This window comes from Tursiops truncatus, chromosome 10 (genome assembly GCF_011762595.2).
Source record: "Tursiops truncatus isolate mTurTru1 chromosome 10, mTurTru1.mat.Y, whole genome shotgun sequence".
Taxonomy (NCBI): Eukaryota; Metazoa; Chordata; class Mammalia; order Artiodactyla; family Delphinidae; genus Tursiops; species Tursiops truncatus.
Genome location: NC_047043.1, coordinates 70,741,912 through 70,757,683, shown reverse-complemented (window position 1 = coordinate 70,757,683; position 15,772 = coordinate 70,741,912). Strand labels below are relative to the sequence as shown.

The following is a 15,772-nucleotide window of genomic DNA, read 5'->3' as shown; positions in this document are numbered from 1 at the left end:
CCTCCTTCCCCACTCGGGAGCACCCAAATCATAGCATTCTTTGCTCGTAGAAAGGTCCTCTGGGATCTCTTTCTCTAATGCAGAGGTTGTATTTTTTTTCTCACAGTGCGAACATAGTAAGGCTTTTGCTCATCTTGTGGATGTCCTGTGGTGGCAAAGCCACCACACCCTGACAAGTGACTCGTAGGTAAGACAACAACTTGTGATAAAGGAGGGAAGGGTGTCCATTACACCTCAAACTGAGGCCCATGTGTTGTACTGAGTTTCCTGCCTTTAATTATTTACCGGTCTTGCCCAGCGTGTCCACTGTCCTGGCTGCTGTTTTCTTTGTCCTGTGACAGAGGAGTTTGATCTCTCTGGGGTTTAGATCCCGCTCAACCCTGACCATTTCTCGGCGTGGTTTTCCTCAGGTGGCAGGTCACTGGGAGCAGAGGCATATTTTCCAACCTTCCCCTGTGTCTCAGTTCCTTTAGTATGTCTTCATTTTGAGGAAGATTTTTTTTTTTTTTTTTTTTTTTTTGCGGTACGCGGACCTCTCACTGTTGTGGCCTCTCCCATTGCGGAGCACAGGCTCCGGACGCGCAGGCTCAGCGGCCATGGCTCACGGGCCCAGCTGCTCTGCAGCATGTGGGATCTTCCCGAACCAGGGCACGAACCCGTGTCCCCTGCATCGGCAGGCAGACTCTCAAGCACTGCGCCACCAGGGAAGCCCTCGAGGAAGATTTGGAGAGAGGCTAAGCTGATTACAGGGCTCAAGTGACACCCTGAGCACACTTCAGATTTGGAATGCAAATTGTTGTCTGTAGTAATTACAGTTTGTGCCACGGCCCTGCTTGGCCCCTGTGGTCATCATCTTGGTGCAGAATAAGTAGCTTTGTGAGTAATGAGGGGGAGAGGGACACATGAAGGACATTAGGGGGTGTTTTCAAAGCCTGTCTCCAAGCCTAAGTGGGAGTAGGACAGACCCAGATGTGTGGTGGGATGCTGCCACTGACAAGCTCTGTGACCATGGGCTAGGAACTCAGTCTCTCTGAGCCTCATCGTCCTCCAGTCCTTGTCTCATAGCATTGCCATGGTGATGAAATGGTGATGATGGGACACTCAGCAAGGTGCTTGGTGCATAATAGGTGTTTAGCAACAGGGAATTTCACTGCCTTAGCAGGTGCTATAAGGGTAAGGATCTGCAATGGAAAATACACACTCTTCTTTTTTATTTATTTGTTTGTTTGTTTATTTATTTAGGCTGCATTGGGTCTTCATTGCTGCTCGTGGGGTTTTTCTAGTTGTGGCGAGCGGGGGCTATTCTTCATTGCGGTGCGCAGGCTTCTTATTGCTGTGGCTGCTCTTGTTGCAGAGCATGGGCTCTAGACATGCGGGTTTCAGTAGTTGCAGCACACGGGCTCAGTAGTTGTGACTCCCAGGCTCTAGAGCGCAGGCTCAGTAGTTGTGGTGCACTGGCTTAGTTGCTCCGCAGCATGTGGAATCTTTCTGGACCAGGGATCGAACCCGTGTCCCCTGCATTGGCAGGCGGATTCTTAGGTGCTGTGCCACCAGGGAAGTCCCCCACACCCTTCTTAAAGAGTAATTTCTGTACACACATTAGTTACCCCTCTCATCCTGCAGAGGAGCTGTGGTGTATCCTTCTCATGCTTCACAATTGTGCAGAATTGAGGGCTGGCTTAGAGTGCTGGCTCAAGTCAGAGTTCCTGTGCGTCAGTCTAGCTGTGTGTCCTTCGGTGATTTGATTAACGTCTCTGAGCCGTGGGTTTTCTCATTTGTAAAATGGACATCATAATTGTATGTGATTCACAGGCGGTTGGGAAGGTTGTCTGTGAAAAATGCACGTAACTTTGAGCACCACAAACTCTAAGGGGGTACTATTGTTATCATCCCCTTTGCAGAGATGAAGAGTTCAGGGTTTTAAGGGCTAAGTGACTTTCCGGAGTCTGCAGCTCCTATGTGGCAAATCCCAGACTCTGACCCAGCAGATCGGCTCTAGAGTCCACATTAGTATCACTGTCACTTTACCTGAAGGGGGTCAAAAGTCACTGTACAAGCATTGCCCAGGCACCTGCTGCTGGGGTTCTCCCCTCAGACCCCTCATTTTTGTTGACAAATTATTTCTTAAATTAAAGCAGATCATAACAAAATAATTATATTACTATATTAGGTAATGTTACTTGTAATGTTATGTGATATTTAAAAATAAAGTTTTATTTATAATACATAATTATATACTATAAGAAATATTTATTAAATAAAGATAGCAGCAACCGCTATTTGCATAGATTTGCATTCCTAATGAAAGTGTCCTAGCCATTGTCAACACTTATGATTGCTTTTTGCTGTCCCACATAGGAGCTTATTGTCCATGATTTGGCTGCAAATTTCATTATCATACAGAGCCTCCAAAAGCTGCTGTGGTTACTTATCGTGTGCCAGGCACTAAGTGACTTATTTGATCCTCACAATGACCTGTGGTGGGTGCTCTTATTATCCTCATTTAACAGATGATGAAACTGAGGCACAGAGAAATTAAGGAAATTGCCAGAGGCCACACAGCAAGCAATAGCACTGGGATTTGAATCCAGGTTGTTTGGCTCAGAACTCCTATTCCTAATCCTTGTGCTAAACTGCCTTCATTGATTTCCAGCCTACTTTCCAGATGCTATGCCCTTGCCATCTTGGCTGACCGCGGTGCTCCCAGACCTTCTCGGCTGCAAACTTAGCATACCATTTCCTAGGGCCTGTTACTATGCGCTGATCTCACCTGTCCTCAGAGGGTCTTTCTGGGGACTCCTCCCACATTCCCCAGATGCTCATTCAACACAGGAAGCCCTTTATGCCTCAACCTCATACATTCTTTAAAAAAAATAAAAGTCAGCCTTTCATTTTAATGATGACACAACCCAGAGGTGAGGTTCTTGTTATCACACTGGGGGAATCTGGGCAGAAGTGGTTGGAGTTGTAAAGTCAAGTAGCAGGGGAATTCCTTCTTTTCTCCATAAATTACAGATGTGAGAGCTCTGTGTAATTTCATATTTCAGGAGGGGATGGCTATGCTTCCAACTCCTGTTGGAAGGGCAAATTTAGCTCACTTCTCATTCAGCAAAGAGATGGAGTCATGAAGCATAGAAATGGAATTTTGTTGTTGTTGTTGTTACAATTCCTGGCTTTTAGCTCATGTATTTATGCATGTGTGCTAGCAAAGAGTGTACCAGAACATCTCACCAGTGCTATATAGCCACGGCCACTGTTCTCGAGAAAAAGAATTTTTATCTGGTCATGTCTGTTCTTGCCAAAAAACTTGCTCTGGTGCCCCATTTTCTACAGGATAGAGTTGACATTCCTGCGTTGGTTCCAACCTTCTCATCTCCTGGCCTTCCCACCCTGTCCCTTCCACAGGCCCTTTGAACATCTCCCCACTTCCTGGATGAGCCATGCTGTCTGTCCCCACTTCTCTCCTTTGCTCTGGCCCTCCTCCCCTCAGCCTGGCAATTCTTACTCATTGACAACCACCTGTTCGAATGGCACTTTTACTCAGGGGAGACTTGCGAATTGTCCCTGGTGCTTCCTCTGTGTTCCCAGTGCGCCAGGACTATGGAATGCAGCAGGGTGAGCAGCAAACATTGTTTGTATGCTGACGCTTTGAGCACAGAGTGGGGCACTTCTCTGTTGAATGAAGGACCCCTTCACCCTCTTTACACACACCTGGCTACATTTCTTCCCTTGGGAGGGTCCCTGGAGTGTAGATAGAACACCTGGTGGAAGATCTGGAACATGCGGCTGTGGGCTCCGTGAGAGCTGGGCCAGTCCTGTGGCTCCAGAGCCTGCACTGTTGTCGAGGCTCATTACGTTGTTGTCAGACAACTTCTTGAATGAGCCTTGTGGTAATGAGCCCACACTACAGGTCTGGGTTCAGATTCCTATTCCATCCCTGCCATGCTTGAACAATCCCTTAACCCCTCTGAGCCTGCTTCCTTATCTATAAGCAAGGGTTAATAAAAGTACCCATCTCATAGGGTGATCATAGAAGTAAATGAGTTTAGCCTAGTCTGGCATGTAACAAGCTTCCAATCAATGGTGGTTGCTATTGTTATTAATAGTGAAATAAATTAATCACAGGTTGTGTGCTACAAAGGAAACTAACAGGGTATTGTAATAAAAGATAAGATGGTGGGGTGTGCGGTGTGGTCCTTTAAACAGTCTGGTCATTGAAGGCTTCCTGTAAGCTGTGACTGAACTATGAAAAGGATGCTGCTGCAATGTGAAGAGCTGGAGGAAACAGTTTTCTGGAGAGCAAGTGCAAAGGCCCTGAGGCAGAGAAGAGCCTGATGAGGAACAGAAAGTATGATCAGAGCTTAGGACGAGAGAGGAGAGTAGGTCCAGGAGGGAGATAGGGACAGATTGATGCAGGGCCTTGCAGGCTGAGGGACAGTGTTTGGATTGAATTTGAGGTGTGAAATAATATATTCAGTCCTTATGCTCAGAATTATTCTTTGGGATTGGTTTCTGGACTACTCCAGCTTTAGCCCACCCTGTGTTTTGTGTGCATGAACTAACCCCTAGCAATAAAACCCAGTTGTGATGGATTTAAGCAGAAAATGAATTTATTAAAAGGTACAGGAAGTTCGGTAAATTTGGAAAGGATCAGGGAATCAAGAACAACCCAAATTATTCTACCAAACATTTCCTACAAGGATACTGTTGCTGCCACTGCTGGGCAGGTGTAGATACCATGGTTTGCACCACCAACACTGGTTACAGGACACAGCTACTCGATCTGCCCTCACTGCTGCCTGTGCAAGCTGCCACCACCGTCACCAGAATAGAGTCAGCGGTATCCCTTCTGCTTTCTTTGCCAGTTTCTCATGCCAGGTCTGGGGTGGGAGTATCTCATTGCCTGAGCCTCACTCATGCTCTCATTCCCTAGCTGCAAGGGAAGATGGGAAAGCAAATGTGTGGCACCCTCATCTCTTCTGGTAGAATGTGGACTCTGGTTCGTGAGTTGGGGCTTCCCTAAACCTAGGGAGGGGGTTGAGCTGCACAGCATCCAGAGGGTGATAAATGTCCCTCACAGAGACACGTGGAGTTAGTGACTCATGGAATCACTTGGCCTCAGCAATGTACATCTAACAGGCAGTGGCACTTTAAGTAAGACTTGATTGCTTTTCTCTTAGACAGTTATTTTTCAAAAAAATAGTGCCAAATTTGGAACCAGCTATTTCTCAATCTGATGAGAGTCTAGGGGCTATTTTTTAAAATTAGTTTAGTTTGTGCAGGTGTGTGGGGTAGCATGTTTCCCCCATGTTTATCACAGATTTGCATTCCTGTTGGAAATGCCCTAGCCATTGTCAGTGCTTATAATTGCTTCTTGTTATGGCCACGTGGGGCTTATTGTCCAAGATTTTGCTGCAGAGTTTGTTGTTTATCTTATATTGTCTCCAGGAAGCTGCATGCGGAAATCTCAGGAAGTCTGACTTAAAGGGACAGCCTCCAGGGCAGAACCCTAACTGGGAGGAGGCACTGAGCTTCTGACCAGAATCAGCTTACCTCTGGTGGGAGCTGGAAAGAAACCTTTTCTGAGTATCTCCCGCTTGCTTTGCTGGTTTCCAGTGTTTTGGTGATTCCTTTCTGATTCTGATTTAAGGGGAAAAGTAACAATATTTATTCTTCAAATACACATGGATATACACCAAACAAAATAAAACAAAAAAACACTTTCACTGTTGTGTAAGCGGAATGGATGCTGAGTCATGGGTGCATACATGCTTTTCAAATCTTTTGGTGCTTCCTTGGAGGTATTTTCATAGAAGCCTTAAACTTTTTAAATGGACACAAGGATTTCAAGGAAGTCAGCCTTATAACATCTAAAAAATAAATAGGACTTGAGTTTTAACCACCTTCCCATTTTTACCCCTGTTGGAAGGAAGAGGGAAAAATGAGAAATTGCAAATTTCCATTGCCTTTTTCTTATTAGATGTCTGGTTGATGGCTGTCATTCAAGTCAGGGTAAAAATCAAGCTATTTCAGATTTGGTAACAAATTTTCAACTTGCTCAGAGGAAGATTTGAACCAGTGTCCATAATTACACCAAAAAACTTCATTTTCTGCTTGAAAAATAAAAGTAAATTATTACTAAGCTTTTGTCTTCTAAAAAAACACTGTATTATGAAAAATTTTTTAACTTGTACAAAAATAGAAAGAATAGTATAATGATCCCCAATGTTCCCAACATCTTTTGTTTTGCTTTTAAACACAAGTACGTATCAGTTAGATTCCTATCCTCCTCATGAGGGATAATGGAATCATTATTCCTGTTTTACAGATGAGGAAACTAAGGGTCAAGAAAGTTAAGAAGTGACTTACTAGGTCATTCAACTAGTAAATGGCAGAGCCAAAAATCACAGAGCTCCCGTATTAATTTACTGTTCATTATTCCAGCCAGCCAGTTGTTCCCAGAAATTATCCCTAAGGAGATATCTGGAGTCAAAACTAATGGTAAGAAACTTTTTATTAAGAATGATTTCTGCTTTTGCTATATATTTTTAAGTCAGAAATTCAGTTTGTCAAAACTTGTTCTTTGATATAAGCAAATTACTTTAAAAAATCCTGAGTAGTGTTAGGAATACCACCCCCCTCATTTTCAGATTTTCCACTTCTAACCAATTTTGACAGTATAATGCTAAAGAGTAAGTCTAATTTCCAAGGAAGGAAGCTCTTTGGTTGATAGATATCAGCTAATCAGTTTTTAAACCTTTCTTTTTCCTACGAATTGGTTAGAGGTCAGCAACCTGCTGGAGTTTCACTTTTAACTGCCAGTTTAACGAAGAGGACTTGACAGTCCTTTGAAAAAAGCTGTATTCAAGGTATTCATGTTTCTAAGAAATTGAGTGAGCTTCTTGGAATCGCCTCAGTCTGCTCCATGCAGAAGTTCTTCAGGCTTCCTTGCTCATGTTCAGAAAGGAGGTGGAACCCCAGAGACCAGGCTGCTGGCTGTTTCACGGGGCACATCAGAAGACGGCTCTCCTTATTTTTCATTCGCTTTTAAAAATAGTTGTCTATGTATTGGTTGCCAAAATCATGTGAGGAATGTGATTATAAAAGTTCAGATTTGTTTAGAGAAAAAAATAGTTCAAGCTATTGCTCGTAACAAAACCAGCGAGATAAGCACTCAAGATTAGCCATGATTAGCAATCTGTTGAGACCTCCACGTTCAAGCTTCATTTATTTTTAGTTCTTGTGTTGAAACTATAGATGAAAACTTTTCTAGTTATTCATTCTTGACCTTGGGCAGCCAGGTCTGCTCCCACATTCTCATCATTTTGTAATCTTGTTGAGCTGGGATATTAAGCAGGGCTCTAGAAAAGCATCAGCATTTTCAAATGGTCGAAGTCTCTTGAGTTAAACCACCTTGCATCCAACTGGCCTGGTGTGAGGTCTGGACATCGCCCCCGCCCCCCTCCCACCGTGTCTATGGTTCACAATGAAGGAGGGGGACAGGGTAGCTGTTCAAGTTTTGCTTGGATTAACCACACTTCCAGCACCGAGGAGTAGATATGAAGTTATGCAGTAAAATTGTGTGACCGTGAGTAAACTCCCAGGCTCTAAAATACTTTGAAGTTCTCTTTATTTCTCACTGGCTTGCCATGTATTATGCCTTCTTGCTAACCTAGTAACACCAAAGAGTATTACTGTACCTCCCCTCTCCACCACAGTATAAATTTTGTTTCTTCTTAGTCTTAACCTGAATTTGACAACAGCCTCAGAAACTAAGATCTGTAATGTAACACTTTTCTAATGTTGGAAACTTGGTTAAATCACGGTGCACTTACACTATTTTAATTTGGTCACTGCTTCCATTTCATTTTACTGAGATTGTTTCACCTATTTTTCAATTCAGTTTGTGGAATTATTTTATTTTTTTATAAATTTATTTATTTATTTATTATTTTTGGTTGCATTGGGTCTTTGTTGCTGTGCGCGGGCTTTCTCTAATTGTGGCGAGTGGGGGCTACTCTTCATTGCAGCGCATGGGCTTCTCATTGCAGTGGTTTCTCTTGTTGCGGAGCATGGGCTCTAGGCACGCGGGCTCAGTAGTTGTGGCTCGCGGGCTCTAGAGCGCAGGCTCAGTAGTTGTGGCGCACGGGCTTAGTTGCTCCGCGGCATGTAGGATCTTCCAGACCAGGGCTCGAACTTGTGTCCCCTGCATTGGCAGGCGGATTCTTAACCACTGTGCAACCAGGGAAGTCCCTGTGGAATTATTTTAAAATGTAATGCATCAAATGAAATATGGTCAAATACCCTGAAATTCCCAGACAACTTCTGAGCTTTTGTGAAATCTATGGCTTCTTGGGTGCAAATAGGAAAGAAATTGAATAAAATAAACCAGAATAAAATTTTAAATGGAAAGAACCACCATTAGTCACAAATTTTAATGAAGAAATAATTCTGCTGAAATGTCACTCTTTCGTTTTATGTGAATGAATTTATCACAGCCCTAATGAATATGTTTCTTATAATATTTTTGGTGAGAAAACTGCTTGAAACTTCTCAGTAGAACATGCCATAAGGTATATAGACTAACAACATAGGAAACACACCACTTCGAGTTCCAGCGACACAAGGAAGCATGGGGTGGAGTCTTAATGAGGCCCCTATTTTGGCACTAGTCTCTTTAGAGTTCAGTAAGAAGTTGTCACCACTATGGTTATTTCACCAGGTGTGGGAGAACAGGGGCCAGTTTTGCATACCTACAGGTGCCTTATAGGTAGTTTCCCATTTATAAATATATAATTCAGGTTCACACATTTAAAGAAAAGTATCATACCCTGAGAACCTACACCCCCAGAATTTCATAGTTTTTTTTTTTTCTTTTTAACATCTCACTCTAATTTATGTAGAATTTATTTTGACTGAGTGTGAAGTAGAGCTTTAAAATGAGGCTTTTCTAAGAAATGAATTGTCCCATTTGTTAGTAATCCTTCTCTCCTCCAGTAGTAGTTTGCAGTCAACATTCACTGTATGTCAAATTCTTGAATATACCAGGACAGGTTTCAGGCAGTCTGCTCTGGGGGTTGTATGCATATAACAGGAGCTCTGAGGTCCCCTCCTGACCCTGGCTCCCCTCCCGACCCTGCCAACTCTAGGCCCTCTTGGGCAGGCTTACGCCACCTATTTGAGTCTCAGTTTTTAAAAATTCTGTACAGTAGAGATAATAGTAAGGCCTACATCAGGAGAGTTGTGAAGATCAAATAAAAAAATATGTGGTAAGTTCTCATATTAAAACATCAGAAATCTGCAGTCGCCATTTTTGGTTTCAGTAATTGTGGCTTTAGGATGTTTTAATATCTGTGCACAGGTGCACTTTCATCATGAGTTATATTGTCAGGAATGAGCAACTGAGAGGTGACATTTCAAGTGCATCTCTTAGGTTTGCTGAATGTCCACAGGGCAGGAGCTAATGAACTGAGGTACTTCCATACCGTGGCGTGCTCTGCAGAGGGGTCCAAGATGTGGATAATGTGGAAAGATGATGTTAAGTGAAGAAAGCAAGTGCTGGAATAATGTTATCATTCCATTTTGACAAATATAAATTAAAAAAATAAAACGTGACAAAACAAACTTATGTGTGTTTAGACAGCAGGAAATGTCTAAAGGATCACCACCAGAGGTTGCAAACTGGTGGCCCTCAGGTCAAATCTACCAGCAACTGTGTTTTGATTGGCCTGTACAGCATTTTTAAAAATGATGAATTAGTTGCCAGCATTTAAAAACTGGGAGATTTTATGTAAAACCCGGAATTTCCAGCTTCTCTTGAACAATTGGAATGTCTGTTCACTTTGGCCATGAGTCCCTTGGGACCCCAGTAAGCTGGAACTTTCCCAAGGCAAACACTCTCAGTGGTGCCCATTGCCTGCCAGGCCTCTTCTTTCATGTACCTTCCCACCTAGCCCTGAGAGCATTTAGGTTTGTGACCCCTCATCTACCTCTGTCTTTGACACGGGTGCCTCTGGCAAATGGGATGGCGATAGGGAAGAACGTGGGGCCTTTGGGAAGATCGCTTTTTACACTATATACTTCTCTATGGTTTGAATGTATTATAATGACACTATGTCACTTTTAAAATTTAAAAATCAGTAGAAAAACATGTTCGAATACTCAACAGTATCATAGATGCCACATCGAGAAAACCCACATCCCGTTCCTGTATAAGCTTTCATTATGACGCTCAAAATGAACTTGAGCCCTGCAGGGCAGGAACCTCTCATTATGGAAATGTTCCTCCGAGGTGCCTTCTGCATGGCTGATTTCGTTACTGGAGCTCTTGCTTCTGGTCAAAGCAGGGGCATCAGAGGGAAGGGCCGCGCCCCGTTCTTTCCTTCCCTTTTGCAGGCTGTGCCCTTTATCTCCGGCCAGGGCGTCTGCTGGTCCTCCCGCCCTTCCTCCCTCCTCCATGGCTACCTGCCCTGGAGCCCACTCAAGTTTCACCTCTTCCATGAAGGGCTGCAGCCCACAGGTTTCGGTTCTTCTTTCTCATTCACAGTCAGCAGCCGGAAGTTAGGCTTAATCATTCTAGGATTAGTTCACGTGAATGTGCCCTTCCTCCCCAAGGAAAGAAAGAAACTCTAGTGCCCCATGGTCATCTCACATTTCCTTTGGGTCCTCATTGGAGTGGATCCTGGCCTTGGCAGCTGGGGCTCTGCAGAGGGGCTGTTGGAAAATCTTCCAGGAGAGGAGTGCCTGGGCCAGTGGGGGATTGACATCCTTGGTCCTCAGGGGATTGACATTCTTCATTAGCTGAGTTACTACCAAAGCTGGTTAATCTTAGGTTGTTTACAGGCCTGTACGAATCAGGACCTTTTCTATGCAGGAGGCTAGAGCAAGAAGCCTTTTTTACGAACACCTCCCCTTGCCCCGAGTAGCACCACTTATCCCAGGCTGCTTTGTGGGGAGTCTGGCTTTGGAAAATAAGGAATCCCAAGGACAAGCTGAAGCCCACCTTTTGTGGACACCACTGTTTGACTTTTACACATTACTGAGTGTTTCCTGGGTGCCTGACCCGGTAGGTACCACATATAGGCCTTGAGGTAACCCAGATGCTTGCCTGAAAGGCTTGAGCCTTTTCACAGAGATTTCACTTCCTTCTTTCTGCAGACAGATGGGACCCCTGTCACGCTCTTTGAAGCAAGACCCAAGCCCGTCAGAGCAGTACTTTCAAAGCATTTGCCTTTCTTCCAGAGCACCCTATGGTTCTGCACCCCACTGCTGTTGCCCTTGCCAGTTCTTCTGCCTAGAACACCCCTCAGAATTCTGCCCATATGTGTCTCTTGCTCTGAGAAGCCTTCCCAGACTTTGTCCCCATAAAACAATTCATTTGCCAGGCTCAGTTATTTCTTGGCTCCCTCAACACTTTTTGCAAATTCCTGGCAGCATTTATGTTGTTCTCCGGTCATCTTTGGTTCATCTTTGTACTACCAGAGCCTGGTGCATCCTTCCGTAGTGCTCTTTTGTAATGCACTCTTCAGAGGCCATATGTTAGGGGCCAGGCTGCTGGCCTGAGAATGGGGAGAGCCTTTCTTACAAACTCTAAAGTCAACTCTTGGATTTCAGCTTGTTGTTCAAATGAACCCTCTCTCTTTGCTGAGCCCCCCACTTTACTCAGGGCTGAGACAGGCAAAGGCTCTTAAAAATCTGTGCATTTGTAAGAATGCCTTGGGAAATCCTGGGCTAAATCTTTGCAGCTAAAAGTTGCAATTAGAAAAATTTTTGCAAAGAAAATACTATTCAGTTAGAGAACTAAAAAATAAAAATCAAGAATTGAAAGCTACACTGGAGTTATGTATGTCTCCTTGGGTTTGAGTCCCTCTGCCCCTGTGCAGGGAGGGTGAGGGTGTTGATTTGTTGTAGGGAGGGGTTGAACAGGCATAGTTTTCATCTGAAACCTTGGAGTTCACGTGAGACACTCTATCTCACCCAATAAGTCTGAGCTTTGTAAAAGGCCCCGGGACCAGGGCAAGGTGTTCATTCGTGAGATCCCCAGTTCATAAAATGAGAAATGTCAGCCACTAGTTGTTTCCATAATAACTCTGAGAAGAGCAGTAAGGCCCTTTGTTATTCACATTAAAAGCTGAAAAGGAGGTTTCCAGAAGCAGTTATTTTGAATGGGCTCTGAAGAGAAAATTTGCCTAAGAAAAAAAGAAATGAACGGTTGAGTGGGGTGTTTATTGTCACTCTCATTTGTTGAGTTGCTATGAAATTGGGATTCAGTGTAGGCTCTGTATGCCGGGCAGGGCCCTGGCTCTTGGGTGAAGTTCAAGTGGACTGTTGATTCCTCTTTGATCATACAAAGTTCTCCTCCCAGTGTCCCTTCTCTATCCATTTCACCCCAATGTTTGGGTCTACAAAGCATGATATCCTGGCAGTGAACACTTTAGAGCTGCCAGAATGCCAAGCATGGCATTTAGGTGGGGACCCAGTAAGCATTGTTTGTTTCTTACAGGCTGGGGATTGTCAGCCAGAAACTGGATTTCTGGTGTGCCTTTGAATGCCAGAAGGCAGAGCGCTCTGAAAAAGCAGCAACAGCAGGCGGCAAGGAAACCGCCGGAGGTGGGGAGCTCTGGGCTGGTGTGGTTCTCAGCTTCTGACAATGTAACTTATGGCCCCCTGTCACTTCCTGTCAGGCAGCCCAAGTAGTGGGGAGGAGTTCCTTGAGGGAAACCATGCTCTGCTCTGCTCAGAGAATCCCGTCCGAAGGGCTCTGCCGCAGTTAGGGGCGGGGGACTCCAGGTGGATGAGGTCCGAGCGCCCCATGGTGTGGTGTTGCTTCTTTGTTCATGCTCAGGTAAGCTCCTTTGCAGCTGGACCAGGGAGAGACCCGCTCCCAACTCCCACCCAAGCCTGGCTGGGCCATGCCAGGAGCTGAGGTATGGGAGGATGCAGCTGTCTGCATCTCCCAAGAAAGTGAGCAGGGAGCCGCCAAGAACACCTGGGATGAGGGAGGCACACTTCTGCCTCACTGTACTATGAATCAGAAAAGAGCTGTGTGGTTGTGTTTAAGACCACAAATGGTTGTGCTTGGTGGAGATGGTGTGTTAAGTGGAGTGCCTAGCTGTCAGCGCTTCCTTTAGCATCTGTGATTGGAGGAGAGCAAGGGTAGGGGGACTTTCATTCTTTGCTCCACGGTGCCAGTATTTTAATCTTTTTAAGAGACCTGTTTTCATTAAATGGGAAGGAAAAAGTAAGTGTGTGTGTGTGTTTAAATAGCAAAGTGGATTTCCAAGACCTTTTCTTCTTTGGATTGGAAGATGGCTAAACTCCGTTTTGGAAGTTCATTCTTTGTGAAGCAACTGTTTTGTAGGTTTCCTTAATATTCTGGTGTTTTGAAGGTGTTCATCATTGGGAAAATGAAGTCAGATAATATCAGGGGAGACTCAGACTCACTGATTTTCTCGTTAAAAGTATTGGTGCCTGTTTGGGTCATTTTGGAAGGAGCAGCTGGAAATGTTATGTTTCTATGGACTGAAGAATGATTAGGAGCCCTGAAGCTTACTCTCTCTCTCTGTCCCTTTTATTTGTTTGTTTGTTTGTGGATAGGTTTTGGATAAGCCAAAGTTATTTTTTAAAGAAAATACCCATTGCTTTTTGTTTCTTTCATCAGAATTATGTTTCTGAAACTGATGTTTGCAATACAAATTCCAACTCTTGTACATGGCCATTATAGACATCTTTTCCTGTGATTTGAGTGGTTTCACTGTCTTTCTCCTTTCCCATCTCACTCACCTAGCTATTCGCTCACCTGATAAAGAATAATTTTTGATCATTTGAGATACGGAAATTGGCAACATTTTAAACGATTTACTACACTTCAGGGATAGTTAATGCAGCATTAATTAAAAATATTACAATAATAGCTGACGTTTATTAGATACTTTTCATGTTACTTGCATTAGCTCATGAAAGTCTTACAACACTGTACGGGTTGGCTGTTATTATTATCTCCACTTTGCAGATGGTAGAACTGGGATGCAGAGAGGATAAATACTTTGCCTATGGTCTCCTAGCTGGTTAGTAGTGGATCAGGCTTCAAGCTCAGGCAGAATGGAGCCAGAAATGACATTCATAGCCATAGCACACATGATGATTTTAATGACAGGGCCCTTCTTATATCTCCTATCAAGTGCAGCATCTTCAGTAACACTTGCTTTCCAATCCTTTGACAAATTAGCTCATTTTGGTGGATGTTTGCCTCGGTCCAATTAGCGCCTATACAAGAGGCATCTAAGACAAGTCACTGCCTTCTCTGGACTCAGTTTCCCACCTGTCAAACAGAGATATCTCTAAACTCATTTTAGCTCTGATACGGGTCTAAGGTATGACTTTTTGAGAAAAAGTCAAAAATAGTTCTCATATCCCTGTTGCAAAGTCAAATGATTTAATAAGTGCTTTTACGTACAGATTTCCCGAGGATATGGACTGGAGCTCAAACTGTAATTGGCCGGCTGGCTGTTGACCTTTATTCTGCTCTTGAAAATATTATTGAATGAATTTTTATTTCTTGGGTCCGAGGGTCTCTAAAGAAAGGATCTGGGGGAGTTGAGTTTGGGTGTGGGAAAGGCAGTTGGTAGCTGGATGTGGAAGGAGAGAATGGGAAGGGAGAAACCCTTTAAAGTTCTCACAAATCCATCTTCTGAGATTTGATCAAGATAGCTCTGTATCTGTGGAGGAATGGCAGAGTGTAACAGTTAAGGGCATGGGTTTTAGAACCACATAGATGTAGATGTAGATTTGAGTGCCAGCTTTGCCTCTTACTAGCCATGCAGTCCCAGGCATGTTACCAAACCTCTCTGAATCTCCTTGTTAAATGGGGATAATAAATAGTGCCTACTGGGACTTCCCTGGTGGTCTAGTGGGTAAGACTCTGTGCTCCCAATGCAGGGGGCCTGGGTTCAATCCCTGGTTGGGGAACTAGATCCCACATGCATGCCGCAACTAAGGAGTCCGTATGCCGCAACTAAAGATCCCTCATGCCACAATGAAGATCCCGTGTGCCACAATGAAGACCTGGCACAGCCTAAATAAATATTAAAATAAAATAGTGCCTACCATATAGGGTTGTCATGAGGAATAAATGAAGTGATTCAAGACAGTGCCTAGCACAGATTCCGCACTCAGTGAACATGACCCACGTCCCAGGTCTTATTGCCATAGCTGTTGGTGGCTCCCAGAGAAATGAATCATTAGTGTGTAAGGGCTCAGCAACAATAGGGCTGTGAAACATCTTATGTCCTGAGTTAAATATGCCCTGATTTGATTTTGTGGAGGGAAGAAAGCAGCATATTACACAGAAAAGTCAATACTTCATTTTAAAGTCCTGATTCCAGCCATATTTTTACAGCTTTCCCGGAATGCCAAGTGGGAGCCATTGAAGGGGAAGTTGATTCAAACCAGATCCTAAAAAAGGCTTGTCTTGATGGAGCACTCAGTGGTATGATTCGGAAAGTGCGAGGTCAGGGTGGTGACCCCGAGTGTCCACCGGGAGAGAAACAATGGGTGACTTTAGGACCTAAATATAGACTATGTAGATGTCACTTAGGGAAGCCACAGTGGGTGGGTCTCTTGGGAGGAGTTCAGAAAGCAGCCCCTGTGCGCCAACCCTTGCTCTGTCAGCCCTCTTTTTCTGAATAACTTTGTCCGTAGTCTAGCTTTTCTGCATCCCTTGAGCCCCTGCCTCTGTTTGGCAGCCTTGTTTATGTCCCCATCTCTTCCCTCC

The 15,772-nt window shown here is 44.2% G+C and overlaps 1 protein-coding gene across 3 annotated transcripts in view; it reads left to right on the top strand.

Moving 5' to 3' along the window:
- The window catches only part of ARHGEF3 (Rho guanine nucleotide exchange factor 3), a 305,882-nt gene that overhangs the window by 122,550 nt on the left and 167,560 nt on the right, over positions 1 to 15,772 (top strand). The window contains exon 1 of one of the 3 annotated variants that reach the window (XM_019947656.3): positions 12,691 to 12,844. The exons of 1 other annotated variant lie outside the window; for it this stretch is intronic. In XM_019947656.3, the coding sequence (XP_019803215.2) occupies positions 12,794 to 12,844 (51 nt within the window). In that variant the 5' untranslated portion in view covers positions 12,691 to 12,793. Of the gene's footprint in view, positions 1 to 12,690; positions 12,845 to 15,457; positions 15,488 to 15,772 lie in introns of those variants that run through there. One more of the 3 variants, XM_073811254.1, reaches the window with a different exon arrangement.